The sequence below is a fragment of the Amblyomma mixtum genome, chromosome 2 (assembly GCF_055824585.1).
Source record: "Amblyomma mixtum isolate Tamu chromosome 2, ASM5582458v1, whole genome shotgun sequence".
NCBI classification, from domain to species: domain Eukaryota; kingdom Metazoa; phylum Arthropoda; class Arachnida; order Ixodida; family Ixodidae; genus Amblyomma; species Amblyomma mixtum.
This window is the reverse complement of record NC_143013.1, coordinates 243242333-243264801: the sequence shown is the minus strand read 5'-3', so window position 1 is coordinate 243264801 and position 22469 is coordinate 243242333. Positions and strand designations below refer to the sequence as shown.

Genomic DNA, 22469 nt, shown 5'->3' with positions numbered 1-22469 from the left:
AACACAGGTGACTAGAATCGGCACCGAATTAAAAATCCATTGAATCAATAAAGCACTGTGGAACTCCACCAAGATTTCAGCAGCGGCAGCATGCACTCTCAGACATGCAGCGGTCACATCTACACGTTGGGAAATAGAAGGAGAGAGCACAAGTACAATCGCTCAAAAAACTGCCCAACTCAGACCCAACACCTTTGAGCAGAATGCGACAAATGCAAAGTGAGCCCATGCGCACAAGACAGACAGGCCCACCTCGCTGAGCTCGGGGAAGTCGTTCTTGAGGCAGAAGGGGCACTGCCAGAGGCCCGTGTCGTCATTCCGGATGGGGTTGGCCTGGTCCAGCTGCTGCCCATGAGGCTTGCGGCGCGCTATGCCCACCGCCTGGCACGTCACCATCTTGCCTGCATGAGAAGACAGGTGCACGACATTTACGTGGAAGAAGCCACACCAAACAACCTCATGCAGCACAAGCCTCACAGATTAAGTACCGCTGACAGTGCTCCCAGCCACAAACTACTGCACACTGCTGTGTATAAGTCTACTCCAAATATACTAAGTTGACAGCCCAAATTGCAGCCTTCGCTGACTACAGAAAAGTTGACTCTAAATATAAATAAAAGTGTAAGCCGCCCAAACTACACGAGATGACATCGCAGCATGTGCAGCTTTAAAGGGTCAGTCTACTGAATTTTATCGGCCATATTTTCTTTGCGCCAACTGCTAGCTCTTTACTCAAATTACTGTTTAGCCAGGTGTGGTGCCAAGAAGTGCGGTAGAACATTTTAAAATAGAATTTATTGATGCGGGAACACATCTGTATGCGATGGTAGTCTCATCTGTCAACCATCTGGATTTCCGCCGTGCGGCGACAAACATGGCGGCGCCCGTCGAAGCCGGACCTCTCACTTCGAATTGAATTCTCGTTGTTGCTGCCTTTTTCAGCGCGTTCACTGGCCATAAATGGGGCGCCGGTCTTTCGCTTCGTCTCATCTCGCCTATAAGAAAACGTATAAGTGATAAATTTTCTTTATTTTAATAATTAGAGTGACGATTCTGCCGCTTCTAGGCTTAAGTGGAGAGTCGATTTGTTTACAGCAATGGTTCTCGTCCCGACAACCAGATGGCGCCACTATAGGCCGAGTTTATTTTTGCGCCTCTGTTAGCATACGCTGAACTAAAAGTGGGAATGTGCCTAAGTTTAGCGTACGTATATTCATGTGATTTACAGAAAAAGCGAGCGGTACACCTTCTACAGTTTACTAGAGCAAAACGTACGTTTCTCTGACATTGGGGTATACAAACGGTAGGCAGTATATACACTTATGCTTCTACAAAAAAAGACTACCACCTGCTTGAACAAAATGAACGTTTGGGGTCACCACCATGCATATTTACGAGACTTTTAACGCCGAAATAAAATATAAATTCCTGCCTAAACCGGGAGCAGTTCCCTCGTTATTGATGCTATAGGGAGCCAACTACCAAAATATGCCTTTATTTATATACTCATATCGGTGAGTAGACTGACCCTTTAACAAAAAATTGCTGAGGCTCAGCTTGGCTAAGCCTGGGGAATGCGAAGCATATTAGTGGCTAGGCTAGGTAATACATGGCTTTCCTTGGTTGAATACTTGGTCATTTTAATACAACCACTAGAAGCCTTCGTCGTGGGGGAAGACAACGGCATGGCTACAGCGGAACGCCGACTAACCCCGAGACGCGCTTTGGGTGAGCGCCTGGATTGCCACGGAAGCCGCGTCTGCCTGCCCGGTGGAGCGAGCGTTTCACCTACACCGAGTGTGAACGCGCGTTCGAAATGCGCGGGAATGCGCGGGTGTGACGGCTAGGGGTCCCACGGCGACGGCGCGAGGTGGAGGCCAGCTCTCTCATCCGATGTCACGTGGTGTGACGTCACGGTGTCACGTGGCGTGACGGCTAGGGGTCCCACGGCGACGGCGCGAGGTGGAGGCCGGCTCTCTCATCCGATGTCACGTGGTGTGACGTCACAGTGTCACGTGGGGGTCCCACGGCGACGGCGTGAGTGGTAGCTCTAGCAATATGCTTCGCTTAAAAAAAATTGGCTGTGGCTTAGGCAAAGTTAAGCCTGGATGTCTTGAAGCGAAAAGCTGCGGCAAGGCGGAGCAGGAACCGCGCGTGTAGTGAATACGGTGCCGCTGGTGTCGCGTCCGCTGTCTCCGACGTCTCATCTCCACTCTCCGTTCTCTCTGTGTCCCGTGCGCGCGGCCGCCGAAACCGAGAGGGGCGGGAAAGGAGGGCTGCCCGCACGCGTGATGACATCGTTCCGGGGTAATCTGAGGTAGGAGGAGGGAAGGGCAGGCCCCGAACGAGAGAGGGGAAGCACTGGGCACCCCCCGCGGGAGAGGGTTTTTGCACCTCTCCTGTGTCGTCCCTCGGTTCTGCGCATGTGCAGCTGTGGCTTTTTCTAACGCCGGAGCACACGCGAGACTCGGAGTTTACTAGCCTAGTGCAGCTTTTCACTTAAAAAAAAAAATGCAACAATCCAATCGCAAGGCCAGCAGTTGGAAGAAATCTAAGGCAATGAAACAGTGCCCCATGTTGCCTTCCATTCTTCTTCTGTGCAGCTGGCTGACTAGCAGCAAACCTAACTTCCGGCAGTCCCGTAGTTCGGATTCTGGCATGATGGACACTCTGGAGGTTACCGGAAGCCTGCTCTCGTGCTATCTACCAATCACTTGCAAAGCCAGCCACGAGCACGAGCAATGGCTCGCAGTTCGAATTTTTATTAGAGGAACCCATCTGCATACAATTTACTATTTTTGTTTTATGGACACTAAGCTCCATGCATACCAATGAGAACGGGTACCAGTGCAGGATGCGCACTACCTGCGGCTTGGCAGAAACTAACTCAGACCCCGCGAATAGGTCTGCTCCGTGTACATGTTGGCCCCTTAATCTCAGATGGTCATTTAAAAAAAAGAAAAAAAAAAGAAACACTGACTGATATATATATGCAGCAATATACGGCAATAATGACTGGCTGTACAGTGAAGCACTCTGAAATGAACAATGGTTGGTTTATGGTTTATGGGGTTTAACGTCCCAAAGCGACTCAGGCTATGAGGGACGCTGTAGTGGAGGGCTCCGGAAATTTCGACCACCTGGGTTTCTTTAACGTGCACTGACATCGCACAGCACACGGGCCTCTACAATTTCGCCTCCATCGAAATTCGACTGCCGCGGTCGGGATCGAACCCGCGTCTTTCGGGTCAGCAGCCGAGCACCACAACCACTGAGCCACCGCGGCGGCCTGGGGCTGAGCCATGCATGAATTTAGGTGCTCAGGGAGCCACACAAAGCACTCCAAGCAATCAGCCTGACCTGCAGAAACAAGTACGACAGCCCCTGGTCTACACAGAGAACATTAAAGGACAACAGTTTCTGCCCCTCACCACAGCAGTGGGTGAGCAAGGGACCAATAGTAGCACGCCGCTCACCGATGTAAAAGGTCTGTGGGGTCTCCTTGGTGAGCATGTTGAAGGTCTCCTCAGGGTTGGGCGGCCGGAATGGGCTGCGCAGGTCCTTGTACCTGTGGTTCAGTTCAGCCCGGATGTCGTACAGCGTGATGCTTTTGTTGCCATAGCCTTGCCGTTCGAGCTCCACCGCAAATGCATCCAGATCCAGGTCCTGGAAGACGGCAAGGACAAAACCTGCAGCGGCAGTTCTGCCCTGCTCACTCCCTAGCCCAACACGCTTCTCTTCGCCAAAACATGCTGACAAGACCAGCATTAAGGAACCTATAAATAACCATCAGAGGCCCTAGTTCAAGCACCCCAAACACAAAGCTACAGAAAAAAAATAGACGGCAAATGCACCTGAAACACGCAGGCAATGCATACACCAAAGTTTCCAATGGTGCATCTTTTACGTCGCTGGCCAATGCGTAACCTTTTAACCCTTTGAAGGTTTTTGCCGTACGGGTACGGTTTCGATCTTCCGTTTGAAATTTTGCGCCAAAAGAACAATGCGTGCTCACTTCTTGTAAGTCTTAGGACTTACAAGAAGTGTTTGAATTTTGTGCTGCCTTCTTACGGAGATAAGCAGAACTTATGTCTAGCTTTAGCGCGGCGGCACAGACTGCGGCAACACCCCTTTTGTAGTTTTGGTTTCGCCGCGTGATCGCAACGGAGTCGCGCGAAATTTGAGTTTTCTTTTTGTCAGCACTATCTTGCAGGGGCTGCCGAAGTAAGTTGATTTCTATCTTTATTGGCGCTGCTCTTGGCTTGCTTATCACCGTTGCTCGCGAGGTATTCTCGCCCTCTGTGGCAACGCGCCTACGTGGTTTCGATTCCGCCACGGGATCGCAACGGAGTCGCACGAAACATGTTTTCTCTTTGTGGGCACTGTTTTGCAGAGGCGGCGAAAGTTGATTTCTATCTTTATTGGTGCTGCTCTTAGCTTGCTTATCACCGTTGCTATTCTATTCTATTGAACATTTTCCAGTTGTGAGTGATGCTGTCACCAAAGTACTGTTCCTAATTTTTTTTTACTATTTATTCTCGATTATATACATTTTGTAGATTCAAGATCCGCAATAAAGTAATTTGACCACCTGGGGAAGTTTTCTTCAAAATAATTCGACCCTCAAAGGGTTAAGTTATCATAATTAGCAGCACAGACGCAAGCTAGGCTAACAACTGCAGGACCTCCGGAACAGCAGAAGCAGACATCAGCAATGAGCGGACAACATGAGACATGACCGACAAAAGACTGTGTGATGGCTCAACTGTGCGACTGCCCCGAAAAGATAAGGACCTAGCTATGTTCACGCTACAGACTCTTCCTAGGACCACCATATTTTATCTGCGGTTTGTGTGTAAATACTGTTTGCTTTTTGATCACAAAAATCTGATGGGAGATAAAACCTTGGGTGCAATGACATTTCTCCCATTTATTAAGAAGACTGCCTACATAAAGTGACACGTCACTAATTCAACCCCCGTCAATTCAGAAATCTGGATAATTCTGACACCCTGTCTGCTCCCATCAAACGTACGCACTATTGAATGGCATGAAACTCTCGTTAATTCAGAGGAATCTGGCCACGCTTCTACAAACTTGGACAGGTAGCAGAACTAGGATGTGCAGAGGGTGCCGGAGATGGGCTCATGATGATGGTGCATAGGAGACTCAGAAGTCGTGCCCACTTACAACGGAACTGACGATCATGCGGAATGCGTTCATTGTATCTGAAGTTCGTACAAGTTCGTAGTAAGCAGACTTTCAAAAAACAGCCAAAAATACAAAATCATACAAAAAGGGGCGCTTGTTTCTTGAAAAGAGTTGTGCGCATCTGGTTCTTCAAAGCAGACCCGCGCTTTGTAAGCTCTCAGCGCGGTCATGTGCTCCTTGAAACCTTTGCTTCCAGAAGGCTGCTTGCGGAAACCAATAGAAGTAATCTGGGTTGAAACATTCACAGCAGCTAGCAGCAGGTCAGCTTCCTTGCCATCTTTTTCCCCAGATTCCATTGCCCCTCAGCATACTTCAGCATTTGGCACAAGGATGAAAAATAGTTACTGTAAATTTCTTGCGTTAAGCAATCAATGACTGAATATTTGTTTCAAGAATTAATGGTATGGGGATGCAAGACACTTAACTGTTTTTTTTTTTTCATCCGCCCAATGATACAAACATATTTTCTGGTCTCATAGAATTCTAATTAATGGGGTTTTACAGTACTAGAAATGAATATGTGCTGAATCGAAGATGCGTTAAATTCACCGACATGGCACATCAAAGCGACAATAAACCCACAAGTGCATATTTGTTGACCCCATTTCATGACGACATCCCGTTGAAAAATGTCTAACACCAAGACTCAAGACGAAATTTAAGTGCGAACGTTTTGTGAAACAAAACAGTAATAGGAAGCCACGACTCATAGATTGATGAAGCATTTTGCTCTAGACAATAAGAATACAAGTACCAGTCTGTGTTTTCCGTGCTAATGATATGCCACAATTTTTGTCTTTCTTTAGAACAAGAACCCCCCATAAAATATTACGTTTACACTGCCGCTCAAAATGGACTAATGCAAAGGAAGGCCTGACCACATCCTCCACTGCACGAGACAGGCACCCAGCATCACCGTGAATCATCAGCACATTTGGGTATCGCCCCCTCCCCCAACCTACCCTCAGCTTCTCAGGATTCTCCAGGATTTCCTCCAGGGCCTCGGCAGGGTTAACATCTTCAGTGACATCATCGTACTCCAGGGCATCCACTGCCATCTTGCGAGCCCACTCGTACGCCTCTGGATGCACCCGTGAGCCATCCAGCACCTCCACATAGGCATTGGTGCTGGAAGCACACAGGGGAAAGACTCAGATCCTGTACCCCAAAGAAGACATCAACAAACCTACATTGTATAACTGAGCAGCAGAAAGTGAAGACGGACGTTGAAGAAACGTACAGACGAGAACGATGCTGCCTTCAATGCCCTTGTTCGCTTTCTGCTGCTCAATTACACGATCATGAACCAACTAGCTCACCAATCTGCAATACTGCAGAACCAAACGTTACACTTGCCAAACAAAAACCTGTTTCTCGTACTGAGAATGCAGAGGGAACAACAAAATATGTAAGCGTTGCCAATCTACATGATTTTCACGGATCCATGCGTCTGCTCAAAATATATGTGGATTTAAACTAGGTGAAACTGTGTCAAGATCCTGCGATGCCTTGGTACAGCGAGGCCTCTGAGCCTACCTGTTCTCAAAGGAGGTGGTGTCGATCTTGACGAAGCCTGCACAGTTGATGAACACCTTGGGTCCCATGTGGCACACTGTCACAAGCTGCGTCCGGCTCTCCAGGCGCTGGTGGGCCTGCTTCAGTGTCTGCAGCACAGAGAAGCCATTCGTAAATGTGGCACACAGACAAGTCAGGACTAGCTGCTAACAATCAGTAATAACTCGTTAGAGAAGACAACACTACACAGCAGTGCAAGTCAATCTGAATAAAAAGCAGGAACAAAATAATTACAAGGTAATTTAGCTACTACACTAGATATGCTGGCCGTTCTGGGGCCTCAGGTATATACATAATAAGTGCACATGCATTTGCCACAGAGCACAAAATGTCAGCACCCTGACCTTGAGCAATGCGGCACCCTTGCGAGGACCGAGGCCGCACACAAACTGCACCAGGAAGGATGTGTGCACGTGAGAGATGGCCAGGTTGATGTCGACGCCCACTTCATTTGTCCGGTTGACAAACTCCAGGTTGAGCGCATTGGTCAGCTCGTCCCTCGGCACCAAGTCCTAAATAGGTGAAAACGTATCGTTTCGGACAAAATGGCTGTGTGTAGTCATGATCTTGAATGAGAATAAAAAATACAAAGTAAAACCACACCACACATTTTCTGTACTAAGAAAAGAGCGTATCTGCAGCAGCTGTTCCAAAAGCGGAGTTGGCATCCTTCGACATGACTAAAGTATAGTGTTTGGCTATTCATTACATCGCAGAGCAATCTCTGCCAAGGCTGCAAGTCGCAGACGTTATGCGACCGTTTTGGTCAAAAGGTGACAGTTGCAAATGATCACATTGGTCGAAAGGATCCGCTGCACGGTGATTGCACGCTGCTTGATTCACACCCCCCCCGAGTTGCAATGCAAATCTTTAAACCAATCAGCATTGCATCAGAAGTTTGTTCGGCGTCCAGCTTCTCTTTCCAGCCATTGCGAAACCCTTCGGGAAGGTGGCCCACAGGTCACTGCTTGGTCAAATATAGCAGCCGGTCGTACACCCTTTATTATGACCCTGAAGTGTGAATGAGCCTTTAAGGGGGGACACTGGTCTTGAAAAAATTTTTTTATTAATTTAGTCATAGTTATGAAATTTTCAGGGCACATGTGTTTTTGTGCGCTGATTCTAGATATGTCATTTAATTTCATGTAAAACAACTCCTTGAGCACTTATGCACTTTTTATGCTAGTATTTTGCGGAGAGTTTTGAAGAAAATTTGCTGCAGGAAACTCGCTGAAATGTATGCCATTGGGTTCTCTCGACACCAAGGAGTACAATAAGGGTAAAATTATCATCCTGGCTCTCATAGAACTTGAGTAATAGGGTACTGAAGCTGCCACTTCACACACAGGAATACACATTTTCCTTCTCAGTTCTGAAGCGACAACTTCAAAACTTTATAACTTAAGTTCTATGATAGGCAGGAAGACAATTTCACCCTTATTGTATTTCTTAGTGTCAAGAGAACTCAATGGCATACATTTCAGCGAGTTTCCCGCAGCAAATTTTCTTCAAAACTCTCCGCAAAATACTAGCATAAAAAGTGCATATGTGCTCAAGGTTACATGAAATTAAATGACATATTTAGAATCAGCACACAAAAATACATATTCCCTGAAGATTTTGTAACTGTGACCTCATTAATAAAAATTTTTTTTTCAAGACCAGTGTCCCCCCTTAAACATGCACTGCAAAAATTTTGGTGCAGCACAGATCTGGTGGCTGCAGTGGAAGTACTGCAAGCCATGTTTTGGTGCTTGCCTAAATGCCACACAGCAGTGTAAACTTGATCATGTTTCAACTAAAATCATATCTTTGGCTTCAAAAGCAACAGTGCACCTCTAAATTTCTAAAAGCTACCCGATCAAAAAAAAAAAGGCACATAACCACTTCGCACAGTGCTCACCTGCAGTGGGTGGTACTTGAGGCAGAATATCTCCTCATCTGGCGTACACAGCTGTGAGAACTCCACCAGTGGATCCTGCATCCGCCTGGCCAGCGATATGGCCTGCCGTAGCAGCAGTGGGTAGTCCCTGAAGTCGTTCTGCAAAAAAAAAAAAAAACAAGCACCAGGCTCAACTTGCTGCTTCTACACACTTCCACCTCAGTCACAAGGACATTTTTACTGCTCCTTACAATGCCTCCCACAGTTTCACTGCAACCTGCTTGCATGACAAAACATACACTTGATAACACTGCAGGTAACGCAGTTCTTTCAAGCCAGACAATTTTGCTCTGCCTGCGACTACCATGTTGAATCATGGGCTTGTCTGGTTGCATTTACAGGCAGCTCACATACTGCTACTCAGGCATGCTTTACAAAACAAGTCATCACTAAAGGCGTGCCTATCAAGTGCGTGCCTGTCTTTCCCACACTGTTCACTGCACAGTGCAGATTCGAGCCGAGAGCAGATCGACTGCAGGGCAAATTAAAAAACAAAGCCACGGCAGAACATGCAATGAAAAGAGAACAGACCTCGGCCTTTTTGGAGTTCATGTACACCAATGCAAGGTCATTGTCCTGAAGCTCCACATTGATCACGGGCATCTGTTCATTCTCCGCAAGGTCTGCCACTACCCCCTTGATGTCTTCCACAACCATAAGCGCCTCTCTGAAATGCAAAGGTACAAGCTAGCAAATGCCCCCTGAACATCACGGGAAGAAAGACACATCCGGTGAACAAAGCTGCCAACTTTTTCTTTTTTTTTTTTGACAGGAGAAATTCGGACATCTCCATTACTCAAACAGCACCACGGAACCATCCCTACCCACATACAGTTATCGAAAGGGCTCCGTTTTCTGGACTGCTTGATTACTTGAACATTTTCCCCCGCCTCCAACAAGTCCAAAATACTATTCGTCAATGAGTACAGTCATGCTTTGCAGCATAACATTCACTGGAAGAGGCAGTCTCGAAGCCAAATGCCAGATGCGCCCAAAAAAAAGCTGTCTTGACAATCATAAAGCGATACCCCCATGCTGATGAGTAAGCTGACAGTGGCGTCTTGCCCCCTCTCCCCCCCCCATATGCTGAGTGGTGCCCTTACCGCGACTGTGCCCCGACACATATCACATGAGGCTTCTTGGTGCGGATGAACTTCCTGAGAACCTTGAGGTCAAGCTCCTGCAAGAGCAGTCACACCAGTTAGTAAGGGCACCTTCAGCCCAGAGCAACTTCCCGTATGCAACACAACAAAAAGCAGTTATGCCCCCAGTGCGAGTTCAATTTGCAGCTGGCAAGGGCAGCTGATAATTTTAGTCCCAGTTTGCACCCACAACAACTCTCGTTAATTCAAATTCACTTTTTTCGAACTTCCGCTTACTTAAACTGATGCCTTTGCTTCCGTCAAAGTCAAATAAAAAGAAACATACACATACAGAAACGAAATGTTGGCCCCTTTCGAGTCACAATTACCAAGCAATGACCGTACTGGCCGTCGTCCATGACTCCTGCTGAGAGAAGAATCAGGCTTTGGAAGTGTGCAAACACAATGAGCTAACACAAGCGCACCCAAGTCCGTGGTTATCTGTATCCCTTTCACAAGTGAGGTCGCCAGCAAAGAGTACGAAGTTGAGAAACAGTTCGCAGGTGGAGCCAAATCATAACAAGAACACCAAAACCTTCCAACACTCTGTGCACTGAAGATAGCACTGAGTGCAACCGCTATTGCAAAGGCGATGTCGCCCCTTGCCCGAAAGAAGTTGCGCGCACCTTGAGTTCCCTCTCCTTCTCCCTCCAGGCGTTTTTCCTCTTGAGTATGTGGGGCAGTCGCAGGTACTCCATCACCTCACCCGTGCCATCTATGAGGGCACCAAAAGCAGGAACCTCCCTGCACAAAGCACAAGCACAGATCGAGTCCGCATTTCTCCCTGAAACAAGCTTACTTTTTTCACTGAATCATGCACAAAAAATCTGTGGCTTAGCTTGGTTAAGCCCAGTAATTGCGAAAGCAATATATCCGTACGTACGCCATGGTACAGCTGGTAGTGTAGCTGGTGGTGGTGCTTGTGGTTAGACTTGTGGTGATGCATCGGTTATACAACCCAATCCAATTCAATCCAATGCAATCCGAACCAATCCATTCCAATCCAAACCAATGTAATCTAATCTAATGTAATCTAATCTAATCCAATCCAGTCCAATACAATCTAATCTAATCCAATCTAATCCAATGTAATGCAATCAAGGTCAAATGAAGGTCAATGGTGGTCACCGCTGCGGCGCGATGGTGGCCACCGGCCGCAGCAGGATGGTGGTCACCGGCCGCAGCACGATGGTGGCCACCGGCCGCAGCAGGATGGTGGCCACCGGCCGCAGCAGAATGGTGGTCACCGGCCGCGGCACGCAACGGCGTGAAAGTGCAAGTAGTATTGCTTTCGCAATAAAACGTCCACCACATTTACAAGGCAAATGGCTGAAGATGTGGCTCAGTACACACAGCTGGTTACATCAGTGCCCCCTAGGAGCATCCGTACTTAAACACTCAATATTTTTTTATAAATTTAGTGCAGGGGCTCCTTAACACCATGCACATGGTATGAGATGGAAACGAATAGTGAGAGAACGACAAAAATCAAACGCAGAATTACAAAGTGGCCAGTAATGAGCAAGGATTTCAGCAGCAGTGTAACAAGCAAGTTAAATGGACTGTCTTTGCATGTGCAATAGACGATATGCGAAATGCGCAGCGCCATCTCTCGGCGCTCCGAGAACTAAGTCCTCCATGTTGGCACGGTACAGAAAACGAAACCGCTGCCCAGCGTTGGGTTAAAACGGCTGCGCTTCGTTGGAAAAGTAAAATGCCGATGCAGTGTTGCGCTACCCTCTCCACTGTGAAAAGACACTACGATGCGTGCCAGAACTAGGTGCGTTCAAGCTTTTCACTTTGCTATTTTTTTACTCCGTCCCAACGTTTTAGTAACACAAAACGCCATGCGAGGTATCATGTGTCAGCACGCGGATCAGTGCGCAGCTTTCGCTTTCTGCGCTGATTTTTGACAAATCTCTCGAGGTGATTTGCGTTTAAATTAAGATAAGGACCACAGCCTTTGTTGTCTCTGATCAAAATTAGAAGCCGATTTCGTGCATATATCAAGCTCTCCGGTCGGGCGCGAATATATATAGACGCATACTTGAACAACGTAATAGAGAAGGTAATTTTTTTGAGCGGGCCAATCGCTTGTGCCGTGGCGAAATAAGTTCACTCGAAGAACCATATGCCGATTACTGCTTAGTTTGCTACGTGTTCAGTTAAGTTTTTCCCGTGTTCAATTAGTTTTAGAAGGGCGAGCAAACTCTCTGGACCATATACGCATATGTTATACGCGGTAAGGAGTCTTTGTGAAGCAATACACCCTACGTATAAAAACTGAGGTGCGAATGGTTTATTTCTTGAGGATTCCTATACCTTCGATATCTGCGGCGACGAAAATCTGAAAAAAAAAAGCGAATAATATAGCTACTTTATTATGAAGGAGGGACGCATGTCTAAGCTAGAAAGTATGTGCAACAGTGTTCTGAAAACGCTTCAGGCCATCAGATTTTATTATCGTTGTGGCAAGCTCCAACAGCTTGCTTCGCAACAAAGCCATTTGTCCAAGTTTGGGAGTAAGCTAATTAAGTTTCGGAAGCAACCGAACATGCTAATTTCGCCCTGCACACACAGCTTGACCAGCGTATCGAGTCCGTGCATGCACCTACAGCTGTAACATCTTTCTCTAATCAAGCCGCCACGGTGGCTCTGAAAAAACAAAAAAGGTGCGTCTTTGCTTACAATATTTTGAATTATATGTGCATGCTTACTTTCCTCTTGTTAATGTCGATTGACTGCGTCTTAAGCAGGACGCGGTTTCAACGAATTGTGGCGAAAATCAACCGACGCCGGCCTCTGAAACGGTGACGTTGAAAACCGCGGATGCGCATTGCACATTGCAGTAAAGGAATCGAATTACGCAGCTGGTCGAGGGTCTTGTGTGATTATACTGCAATGCACGAAGCTCCTGGCGTCGGCGCGAACGAAAGTTCGCACTGTCACAGAAGTTTGTCAACACACGTGCGCACTCACGGCAAAATAACCGCTCGCTACCCTACCAGATGAATTCGCGTCCACCTGGGAATAAAATAGCCATGATAATGCGTGATGCTTGAAGTGGTGCTTTAATGCGAGCATTAAAACGACAGCAGCACACGGTCACGGTTCGACTTTCCAACCCATTTTCGAGTGCAGATTATCGCGATCATCAGCGCCAGACTTCAAGCAAAGCTGAGGATGCGGTAGGAGTAAGCTGGCGCTTATTGAAAGCACCTACATTTGGTCGAAGATCAGCTGTGAAAACAACGCAGCAGCTGAAGCTTGCCTGTTGAAATTCCAATCGCAAGAAGAAAGTACGCATAGCAAACGATGCACCAGCTCGACGAGCTCGACCGCGCCAAGATGGAAACCGGAAGTTGTGGGCGCGGTGTTGCCAGACCGCCAAGCAATTTCGCATATCGTCTATTCCACCAGTGGTGATGGCAATGCAAGTATTGCCTGGTGTAGGCAGCTGACTAGGCCAAGTGTGTGGGGACGCCTTCGTCCCCTGAGTTCGCTTTCCCGCATTGCACACCCCACTGTTGTTAGCTCCCCCCCGAAAAGCACTCCTCTCGGTTCGGTTACTTTTAACTAACAGGGGAGGGCGCTCGCGTCGCAGCGACACCAGAGCCACGGATGGCGTTTTGCTGCGCGAGCGCGAGGGATAGCTGGCTCTCTTCTCCTTGGGTCCGGGAAGGCAAGTGGACGTTTCGCTCGCGGCTCCGCTCTTCGTCGACGGGCGCCTCTTGGTCGGAACTTGCTCCCGCCAAGCCCGTCCCGCTCGGCCTCGGAGTTTATCCCTTTGCCCTAGCGTGGGCGAACGTTCGCTCGTAGCCGTGCTGGTGAGTCGGACATCCTTGATTCCTCAGTGTATTTTGTTGCTAGCTGGCGTTATTGTTGTTATAGCAATAAATGCCTTGTTTGTGTCAGCCAGTGTGTCGTTCCTTTGTTCCCGTAGAGCAAGGCCAGCCGTGGTCGGCGTGCGCTCGGTAGCGCTCGCGACCACGGGGTGGGGTCCGCGCGGCTTTGAACTGTGTCAGCCGCGCTTAATCGGGGAGAACGTATTTAGCTCCCCATTTTAAACCCCACAAGTGGCAGCGACATTGCTGCTTTGAGGTCAGAGCAGTCATTTGCTCAATGACATCTCACAAATGAGGGCATTGTAAATTTTCAGCAAACAATGTGCTCTGGCCAACAAACCAAGTTGCAAGGAGATGTGCTCCGGTCGACAAAAATCAAGCTACAAGGAAACTGCGGACATAAAGCAGCTCTTTCTTCCACTGTTACCAAGGGTGGCGACAGACAACACATGTGAAGCAGAAAGGTTTTTGCATGCTGAAACTGCCGCATTCAAAAGTTAAAGCAAAAGTTAAGGAAAAAAAAAGATGCCCAGGCTTAGCTTGGTTAAGCCAAGAATGCGTTGCATATTGCGCGGTCTTTTTGCGCGAGGTATTGCTTGGCGGCACTCGATTTTCTCAGCAGCTTTTCCTCCGTGACGTATGGATGGATGGATAGGAGCGCCCCCTTTGAAACGGGGCGGTGGCAACCACCACCATGCTCAGCTGTTCTTTTTTTTTTCTTTTTTCCCCCCCCCCTTTTTTTTAAAGTATTTTAGTGACGTCACGTCACGTGGTTTGGTGGCTGCCCGGCCGCGCCCAAGGGCTGAACTGAATGATTGCAATATGCTACGCATAAAAACTACCGTACTTAGTTGTGTAATGAACTCCCCCACAAAACTACAGGATTGCATCGTAATACAGCAAAAACCTTTCGAAGCGAACAATGCTGAACAGCACTGAAACAAACGCGGCTGACTGCATGCTTTTACTGATGATGGATGGACAGGCAGGCAGGCAGGTGGGTGGATGTACGATAAGAAATTTCAACTCTTGCAAAAGAACTTTTTCGCCTCGCGTAATCAACCATTCCCCCAAATTGATGTCAACTTTTTTTTTTAAAAAAAAAAAAGAGGTTTAATGTGTGAGAAAATATTGAATTAGTCTTGATAGACAAAATTTGAATTCCACGGGAGCACTTAAGTCTACTTAGGTTCAATGCGAAAGCATTTCTCTTACTGCTGCCGATTATGTTGCTCTGTGTTCGTTTCTTTATGCCTTCGCCATTTCTATGTCGTGTTTTCACTCTAACTTCGGTTTTACCACATCCAAAGATGTGGGTCCCATTGCTAGAGCGTCTAGTAAGCACACCAAAGTATTACTTAATTAACTAGTTAATTAAAGTCATTAATTGACTAATTTGGTATTTAATAATTTATCTATTCAATTAAATTACCAATGAACATGCAAATCAATTCAAAAAATGGAAATTATTAACTTGGCAATTACTACATCAATTATTTGGTACCTCAAATGAATACAACTGAATTGTTTATTTTGTTAATTCAATACTTAACTAGTTTGTCAATTTGATTAAATTACAGATTAACTTGTTCAACTAATTACTTCATCTGCTTAATCAATTACACATTTAATTATTCGTCTGGTGACTTAATTATTAATTGCTAATTACATAATTATTTAATCAACCATTCTATTAATTGGTTTGGTTTATGGGGTTTAACGTCCCAAAGCGACTCAGGCTGTGAGAGAGGCCGTAGTGGAGGGCTCCGGAAATTTAGACCTCCCTGGGGTTCTTTAATGTGCACTGACATCGCACAGCACACGGGCCTCTAGAATTTCTCCTCCACAGAAATTCAGCCGCCGCAGCTGGGACCGAACCCGCGTCTTTCAGGTCAGCAGCCGAGATAACCACCGAGCCACCACGGCGGTTATATTCTATTAATTACCCCTATAACGGATGACAGACAATGCATGCGGACAAGCTCTGCCGGCACGCTCGGCTGCCAGGTCCTGTACACGCCACTAATGACACAAGAAATGCTTTCGCATTAAAAAAGAAACTAATGGTGAATTCCAATCGCAGGCCTGGAGCAGTCTGCACGCTCTGTGACAGAGCACCTGAATCCAGAGCATGTAGGCGGCGCTCGTGAACTGCCTGAGGAACGCGGCAGACGCGACAAGCCACCGGAAATGGAGGGCACCGCTAGCGCCGCTGACAAAGAACGTCACGCAAACTTCCGGTTGACTCCGCCGATTTCGGCGGAACAGTCCCAACTGCTCCACGGAGCGATCTCTGTTTGGCAACCGCTCCCTGTCTACGATTGGAAGATGCGATCCGTGGCTCAGATCTGCGTTTGGAATACAGTTGCTCAGAAAAGAGCAGAAAACGTTGCTCCTGAAGTGCTCCAACTCTGTGTTTGAAAGTCACCATAAGATTATCTAAGACTACAGCAGTGTCACCATGCATTCGCCTGCCCAGGGGGTATCATCTCTCACCAGTTGTTCTCGTAGGCAATGGCGAGCACCCGAATGCCATCACGGGTGTCAAAGTCCTCGTCCTCCTCCATCTGGGGGTCCACCTGGTAGGGGGCCACCTTGAGCCAGTTGTACAGTTTGCGACAGCACGCCTGGGGACAGATGGGAGACAGAAAACACAGAAAATCAGCAAACATCACCTGCTACATGTCTGTGACACGCCGATACCCTTGTGGCCATAACAACGTCAACGGCACCTAAATTAGAACACAAATAAAAGCAGCAATAAAAGCAGCCTTTGAAGGGGCTCGCAAATACCAGCACTTGTCACCTTCCCTTTGTTTGACACTGACGTTTCCCCCGTTCAGCCGTTAGCCTCATGACTGTGCAAAGGCAATGCTCTGTAAAACAAGTTGCCATGCTGTCTTTGTGCTGCCTTACTTTTTGAAGCCTTTGTATAACGAATGCACTCTTTTCTACCAAAGCCATATTGACATAGCAGTACCCCCGCCCCCATAAAACAATGTTGTGCAATCAACCGAATTTGTCATAGGTGCACATACTCCCAGTGCAGCCACTTTGGCAAGTTCTCGCAGCTACGGCATTTTTGTACTTCAATTTCCTTCCTTCCTTTTCCATGAGCAATTCTAGCTCCATGATACATGAGACTATGTGATAAACACCGGGAATTTCGTCACCACAGGGGTGTCTCGCTATGCAGCCTCTTTCTCACTATGCTAAAACTAGAATTTTGAGTACCTCAGTTTCCAATTCCTTCAAGGCCAAAAATAAAACCGACGCAGCAGCACCTTCGTTGGGTGAAAAGGGGGGAGACCCGAAAAGTGTGCACCGCACCTTGACGATGCCGTCCTGAGCCTCGCTGAGCAGTTGCGCCTTGAGCTCCTTCTCAAAGCTGGGGTAGAGGAACTTGCTCAGGGCAAAGCCCAGGGCCTCACTCCTCTGGTTGTTCCACTCCTGGACATTGTTGCTGAACTCGTCCTGGGTTGAAGGAACAATTAAAAAAAAAATGCTCCAGCACCGGCCAGCGAGGTAGCACAGAGTGGCAGTAGGAGCAAGTGCAGGTAATTACCGTAACACCGCACCAATTACTGTAACAAATTTTAGCAACTTCTTCCCACTGTGCAATTCCCAAACTACAGTACACAACAAATGCACATTATGCATCTGCAGCACTGACCCGCCCTCTGCTTCCAAAACACGACAACAGTCAGCAGCAAGGTTTTCCTTACCACCTCTTGGAGACATCACAAACACTTGACCTACTGGCAAATCCAAGATTATACAAAATGGAATTGCCATAACACTGTCACCCTTTGCTATACATCTGAAGCAAGCAAACAGTCATCAAAGAAAGCACAGGAAAGCATAGGGAACAAAGCATAGGGAATGTTTCTTTCTTTTTGTAATTAGTGGTGTTAGCCAAAGAGAAAGTTACCTGACTAGAAAATAGAAGGAAAAACAACCACATGAATGAATGCATAAACAATCAATTATCTTTCAGGGAAAAAAAAATCATTCATTAATGATTTCCCACTGATCAACACCACAGATTAAAAAAAAAAAACATTTCCCTAGGCTTTCCTTGGTTTTGGTGACCAATCACTTCCTTCAAGTGCCCGTCACAACGAGCCCCCATGTCCCTACCCTTGTCTGCTGAACACTTTGCTGTAGCGGTATCGGCATAGCTGGAGTATCCGAAAACAGGCCAGATTTTCTATTTTTTGTTTCTTCAAAAAGAAACGAGCTTCGGTATCTACCACCAGATGTGACCCCTGTCAAGGCCACATCAAGTGTGCAGTAATGGGCAGCTTCTGCCACCACAAATGTCAAGCTTACCCTGTAGTAGAGCTGCTTAATCTCGTCAAGGTACACGCCGGGATTTGACTGTGAGCTTCCATCCATGGAGATGGTAATCTTGAGCAGCTTCTCATTTTCAGCCTATTGAATTAAAAAGCCGTGGATCAGTCACGTTTCACATACTGAGGGAGCACTTTCAATAAACGCATAGAAAATGCCGTCACCTGTGTCATATTGAGAAACTGGGCCCCTTCCAAGTCCCGAACAGGCTTATTTTTTAGGTACTTCACTGAGTAACATGGGTGGTTCTCGTCAATTTCCTGCGGAGAGAAAGAAAAACTGACGTTCACAAATGCACTGACAGCCCCCCCTCGATAAATCTGAACACGTTAGCCTGGAGTGCACGTTATTGCTGCCAAATTAGTGTATACGCCTTAGAAAACTGCTGAAACTTTCCCAGCTACTGTAGAACCTCGATGACACAAACCTCATGGGGTCGAGAAAAAATTCATGTAATCCAATGTGAACAAAATCTGGGTGGTGAAGCATGGGAAATGCAATCACACAGATCTGTTTACGGCCGATGGAATTAATTTGCGCTCGTGCGGCAAAGCTCTCCACTCGCGGGACACACAGGACGACTGATGTGCAGGCAGTATGGTTTGGTTTGGTTTATGGGGTTTAACGTCCCAAAGCGACTAAGGCTATGAGAGACGCCGCAGTGGAGGGCTCCGGAAGTTTCGACCACCTGGGGTTCTTCAACGTGCACTGACATCGCACAGTACACGGGCCTCTAGAATTTCTCCTCACTGACGCTCACTGTTCCCTGTGCGCACAGCGCAACACGAAATCGGGGCAATGGCAATGTGTAGCCAGCATTTAGTGCTCGAGGTTGCAGCTCCCGCATTCCTATCATCCGCAGTGGCACAGGAGAGAGTTCAAACATCAGAAATTTTGCACACTGTACGCAATGCACTCCGGAAGGCAAATTTTACAAATTCATATAAACCTTGTTGATATCATCAAGATTCTGCTGTAGTACCAAACTGTCCACATGATTTCATTTCATTTATTCATTTTTTTAGGCAATACAAGTATTGCCTACAAGGCAAGACAAAAGGAGACTATTGGTCTCCTGACTAGGTCTTGGCCTCACCGGGCGCCGCGGTGGCAGTAGTATAAAACATATCACCTCAAGCATACATCCTAATCACGATCGGATCAGATGATTATATACTCCTACATGCAATATACATATGCACAGGCTGCAAGACATAAATGGCACTTTGCTTAAGGGGGGACACTGGTCTTAGACCTATTTTCCTTATTTTTTGTGCAACAATAATGAAACTCTACCACCTTGCTCAGTTTTTTATACTTATTTCAACAATGAAATTATCTTTCTTATAAATTAGTTGGTTCCCAAGATAGTTAATTTTAATTAGTCATTCATTAGTACCTCGGTGCAAAAAAACCTGCTCAATAAAAGATCATTTTTAATCCATGGCTGCGTAGTATGGTGAGCAAAGAGTGCAATAATCAAAGCAGTTTTTCCATTTTACCCTCATTAGTAATTTTACAGCACTTGGAATATCAATGTTCAAGGTGTGAATTCAATGCATTGATAAACTTTGCGAAATTATAAATTTTTGAAGTGCGATTGAACAAATCTGCTTCGATTATTGCACACACAGTGCCTTCAGCTTCCCTTAGCAAGCAGTATGACATCTCTATCTGTCCTAGAAGTTGAGATGTCGACATACTAAGACAGCCAGATGTCCAATATTTTCATGCCATTAAACTGTCTGCTCCTGCATAAATTCAGCCCACACGATGATCTGAATTTAATATTATGGTCAATATGTTGAATTCTTGAAGGAAGAAATTGATACAGTTGGAAAATAGTAACCGTACATTCCACAAATGTGATTTTTTGGTCATTTTTCGGTCTCAAAGACCAGTGTCCCCCCTTAATGCCGATGTTGCACCACTGAAAGTGTGAGACTACTCCTTGCCTTGAGGCCCTTCTTTGTGGGTGCGATGCTGATCTTGGCCCTTTCAAAGAACGTCTCGCGGATGCACCTCCGCACCAGGGGGTCCATGGCAATCATCACAGCCACCATGTAGCGGGCCGCCTTCAGGGCTTCTTCCGGGGTGGTGAAGCGCCTGTGAGGCAAAAAAAGTCGTAGACTATCAACACAATGCATGCCGCAGAGTATGTGTTAGCATTAGCATTCCTCCTGACGGTGACTTGCTCCAGTCCATCCTAAAATTACAGTGTGCCATGATGTATCCCTCGCCACCCACCCACCCGACTCTGATTGGTGACTGCGATTCCCCTCTCGCCACCCATTGCCTTCCACTGACTCGCCCTCTCCCCCAGGGCTTCACAGGACAATGCCGGACACCTTTTCCGCTAATGGGGGTTTCAAATGGTAACAAATTAACAACAAAATGCACTCAGGACAACGCTGGCCCACCATAAACCCAGACAGAGAAAGCAAGCAGCTGGTTCTCCTAGCGCAATGCAGAATGTGTACACATCCTAGCTGTTACATTCACTCTGCGCTCAGATGCATCATGTTCTTCGCTTGATAACCCACTGCAGGACAGCATGCGGCAGTGAGATGAATAGTGGCTAATCTTCCATGCAGGTGAAAGTAAGACAAAAGAGGGAAAAAAAAAAACCTTTAGGACACACAATGCTCAATGCAAAACTCACCAGTGGGTGTTCTGAGTATGCCTGACATGGTTTTTAAAGCATGCACGCAAACATTATGACACTCATGCACTTTCCTTACGGGCTTTGCAATAATGGTTCGATTTCGAAGACGCACGCTCACACTTTCAGCACGAGTCTCGAAGCAAAAGACTCCCCAGCTCTAAAAAGCGAGTAGCAAGAGGAACTCACTTGCTGACGTAGTCGGCAGCAGCCACCTGCGGCTCGACAGGAAACTGGTCCACTTCATGTCGCTGATAGTTGTCCCGCAGATTCTCCCCAAACTGCTCCGGCGTCAAGCCAAATTTCTTGGCCAAGCCCTCTGGAAGCGCATGCAACTAAGCATTGCATTACCACATATTATACCACTGGCAGCAAATGTAATGGAGCAATGCAGGCACAAGTCAACGAACTCCTGACCACTGCAGTTCCCGGGTGCAGTTGAAAAGGTGAACCCTTGGCAACTGCCTCACTGCTTGCTTTGTGTAGAAGTTTTTTTAATTTTATCCAAAAAACTAGCAACAAACTAATGAAATCGTATTTCAAGCTGCAGCGGTCGAATATGTATGTGGAAGGCAATGTCAAAAATTCACACGCCATGCTAACGCTTGCTACGTACGGCAACACTAATGTAGTAGTACCTTTTGCAGTTTTCATTCTGTCTGCGCTTCACACACTGCTCTAAAAGAGTCACTTCTAAACACAAAGAACTTTCTCCTTTATCATGCTCCGTCAGTAGTCATTCCTTAAAATTAATGAGGCACATCCAATCAACTCGCTTATCCAAGAATCATTACTGCTTGCAAAGCAACAACACGTCTGGCGAATCACCAATGGTACCCAACATTTACACAGTTTTCACAATTAATAAGGCTCTGTTGTTGGTGAAATCTCCACCTTTAACACAGTTGCAAGGTAGGTAAGATCACAAATGACTTCACCATCCTTTCGATATGCCTGAGTAAGGCACTTCTACATGGTCGCCCAAAGTTCGCGCACACAAACACATATCGCTGCTTTTCACTGTCCTGAGAATATTTTTCACCTAGAAGCATGTCTCAGGTTTTCACTTTCTTTAGTCATTTTACAGCACTGAGACAAGGCCTCAGGTCACTAAAAAAAAAATCTCGTAATAACTATCAGAAAAAGAAGGTGATGCAATATCTCTTCAGCTGCCCAGCAGGTAAACACTCATCTCCCTAAACCTTGGCGAGAACAGGCCATCATCTATGCACACCTTAAGTCTTGCTCTTAAGATTAAGAAAAAAGAGGAGGACCCACCGAGGCCCATGTCCCGGCAGATGTCAAACAGCCGTTTCCGAACAGGGTGTTTGAGTCGCTGGTTCTCAGCATCCGAGTCCTCGCCGTCCCTGGCCGACGGGTTCTCCACATTTTCACCGTTCTCGGCTTCGGCCTCTTTCTTCTTGCGCTTGCGCATGGCCTCCTGCATGTCGGGCACGTCTTGCGCATAGTACAGCAGGAAGAACTGGTACACGTCCCGCAGCTCCTCGGGCGTCTGCACCTCCTTCAGCCTGCAAACGAGGCAGGCCCACCAAGAGGCCGGCATCACGCTCAGAGCAACGGTAAAGGCAATCCCACAGAACCTCTATTTGCTTCCAGAATCTCTGAGACCATAGCCTCGACATGTCATGCGACATGTCCTTTCACAACAACACCTTCAATGAAGCTGGGCTGTATGTCTCTCGCCTACAGCATTCCTGGTGACGCCATGAAAAACCTGA

At 46.9% G+C, this 22469-nt stretch overlaps 1 protein-coding gene across 2 annotated transcripts in view; it reads right to left on the bottom strand.

Moving 5' to 3' along the window:
• Window positions 1–22469, bottom strand: part of Spt6 (transcription elongation factor Spt6) — a 47073-nt gene that overhangs the window by 11069 nt on the left and 13535 nt on the right. For both annotated transcript variants that reach the window (XM_089573416.1, XM_089573415.1), the window contains exons 12-27: window positions 22009–22259; window positions 20920–21049; window positions 20024–20174; window positions 18233–18328; window positions 18048–18149; window positions 17046–17189; window positions 16212–16342; window positions 10497–10614; window positions 9832–9908; window positions 9260–9395; window positions 8690–8827; window positions 7131–7298; window positions 6748–6875; window positions 6174–6339; window positions 3477–3666; window positions 253–401 (exon numbers count right to left, since the gene is read on the bottom strand). In XM_089573416.1, coding sequence (XP_089429542.1) covers window positions 253–401; window positions 3477–3666; window positions 6174–6339; window positions 6748–6875; window positions 7131–7298; window positions 8690–8827; window positions 9260–9395; window positions 9832–9908; window positions 10497–10614; window positions 16212–16342; window positions 17046–17189; window positions 18048–18149; window positions 18233–18328; window positions 20024–20174; window positions 20920–21049; window positions 22009–22259 — 2275 coding nt within the window. The remainder of the gene's footprint in view (window positions 1–252; window positions 402–3476; window positions 3667–6173; window positions 6340–6747; window positions 6876–7130; window positions 7299–8689; window positions 8828–9259; window positions 9396–9831; window positions 9909–10496; window positions 10615–16211; window positions 16343–17045; window positions 17190–18047; window positions 18150–18232; window positions 18329–20023; window positions 20175–20919; window positions 21050–22008; window positions 22260–22469) is intronic.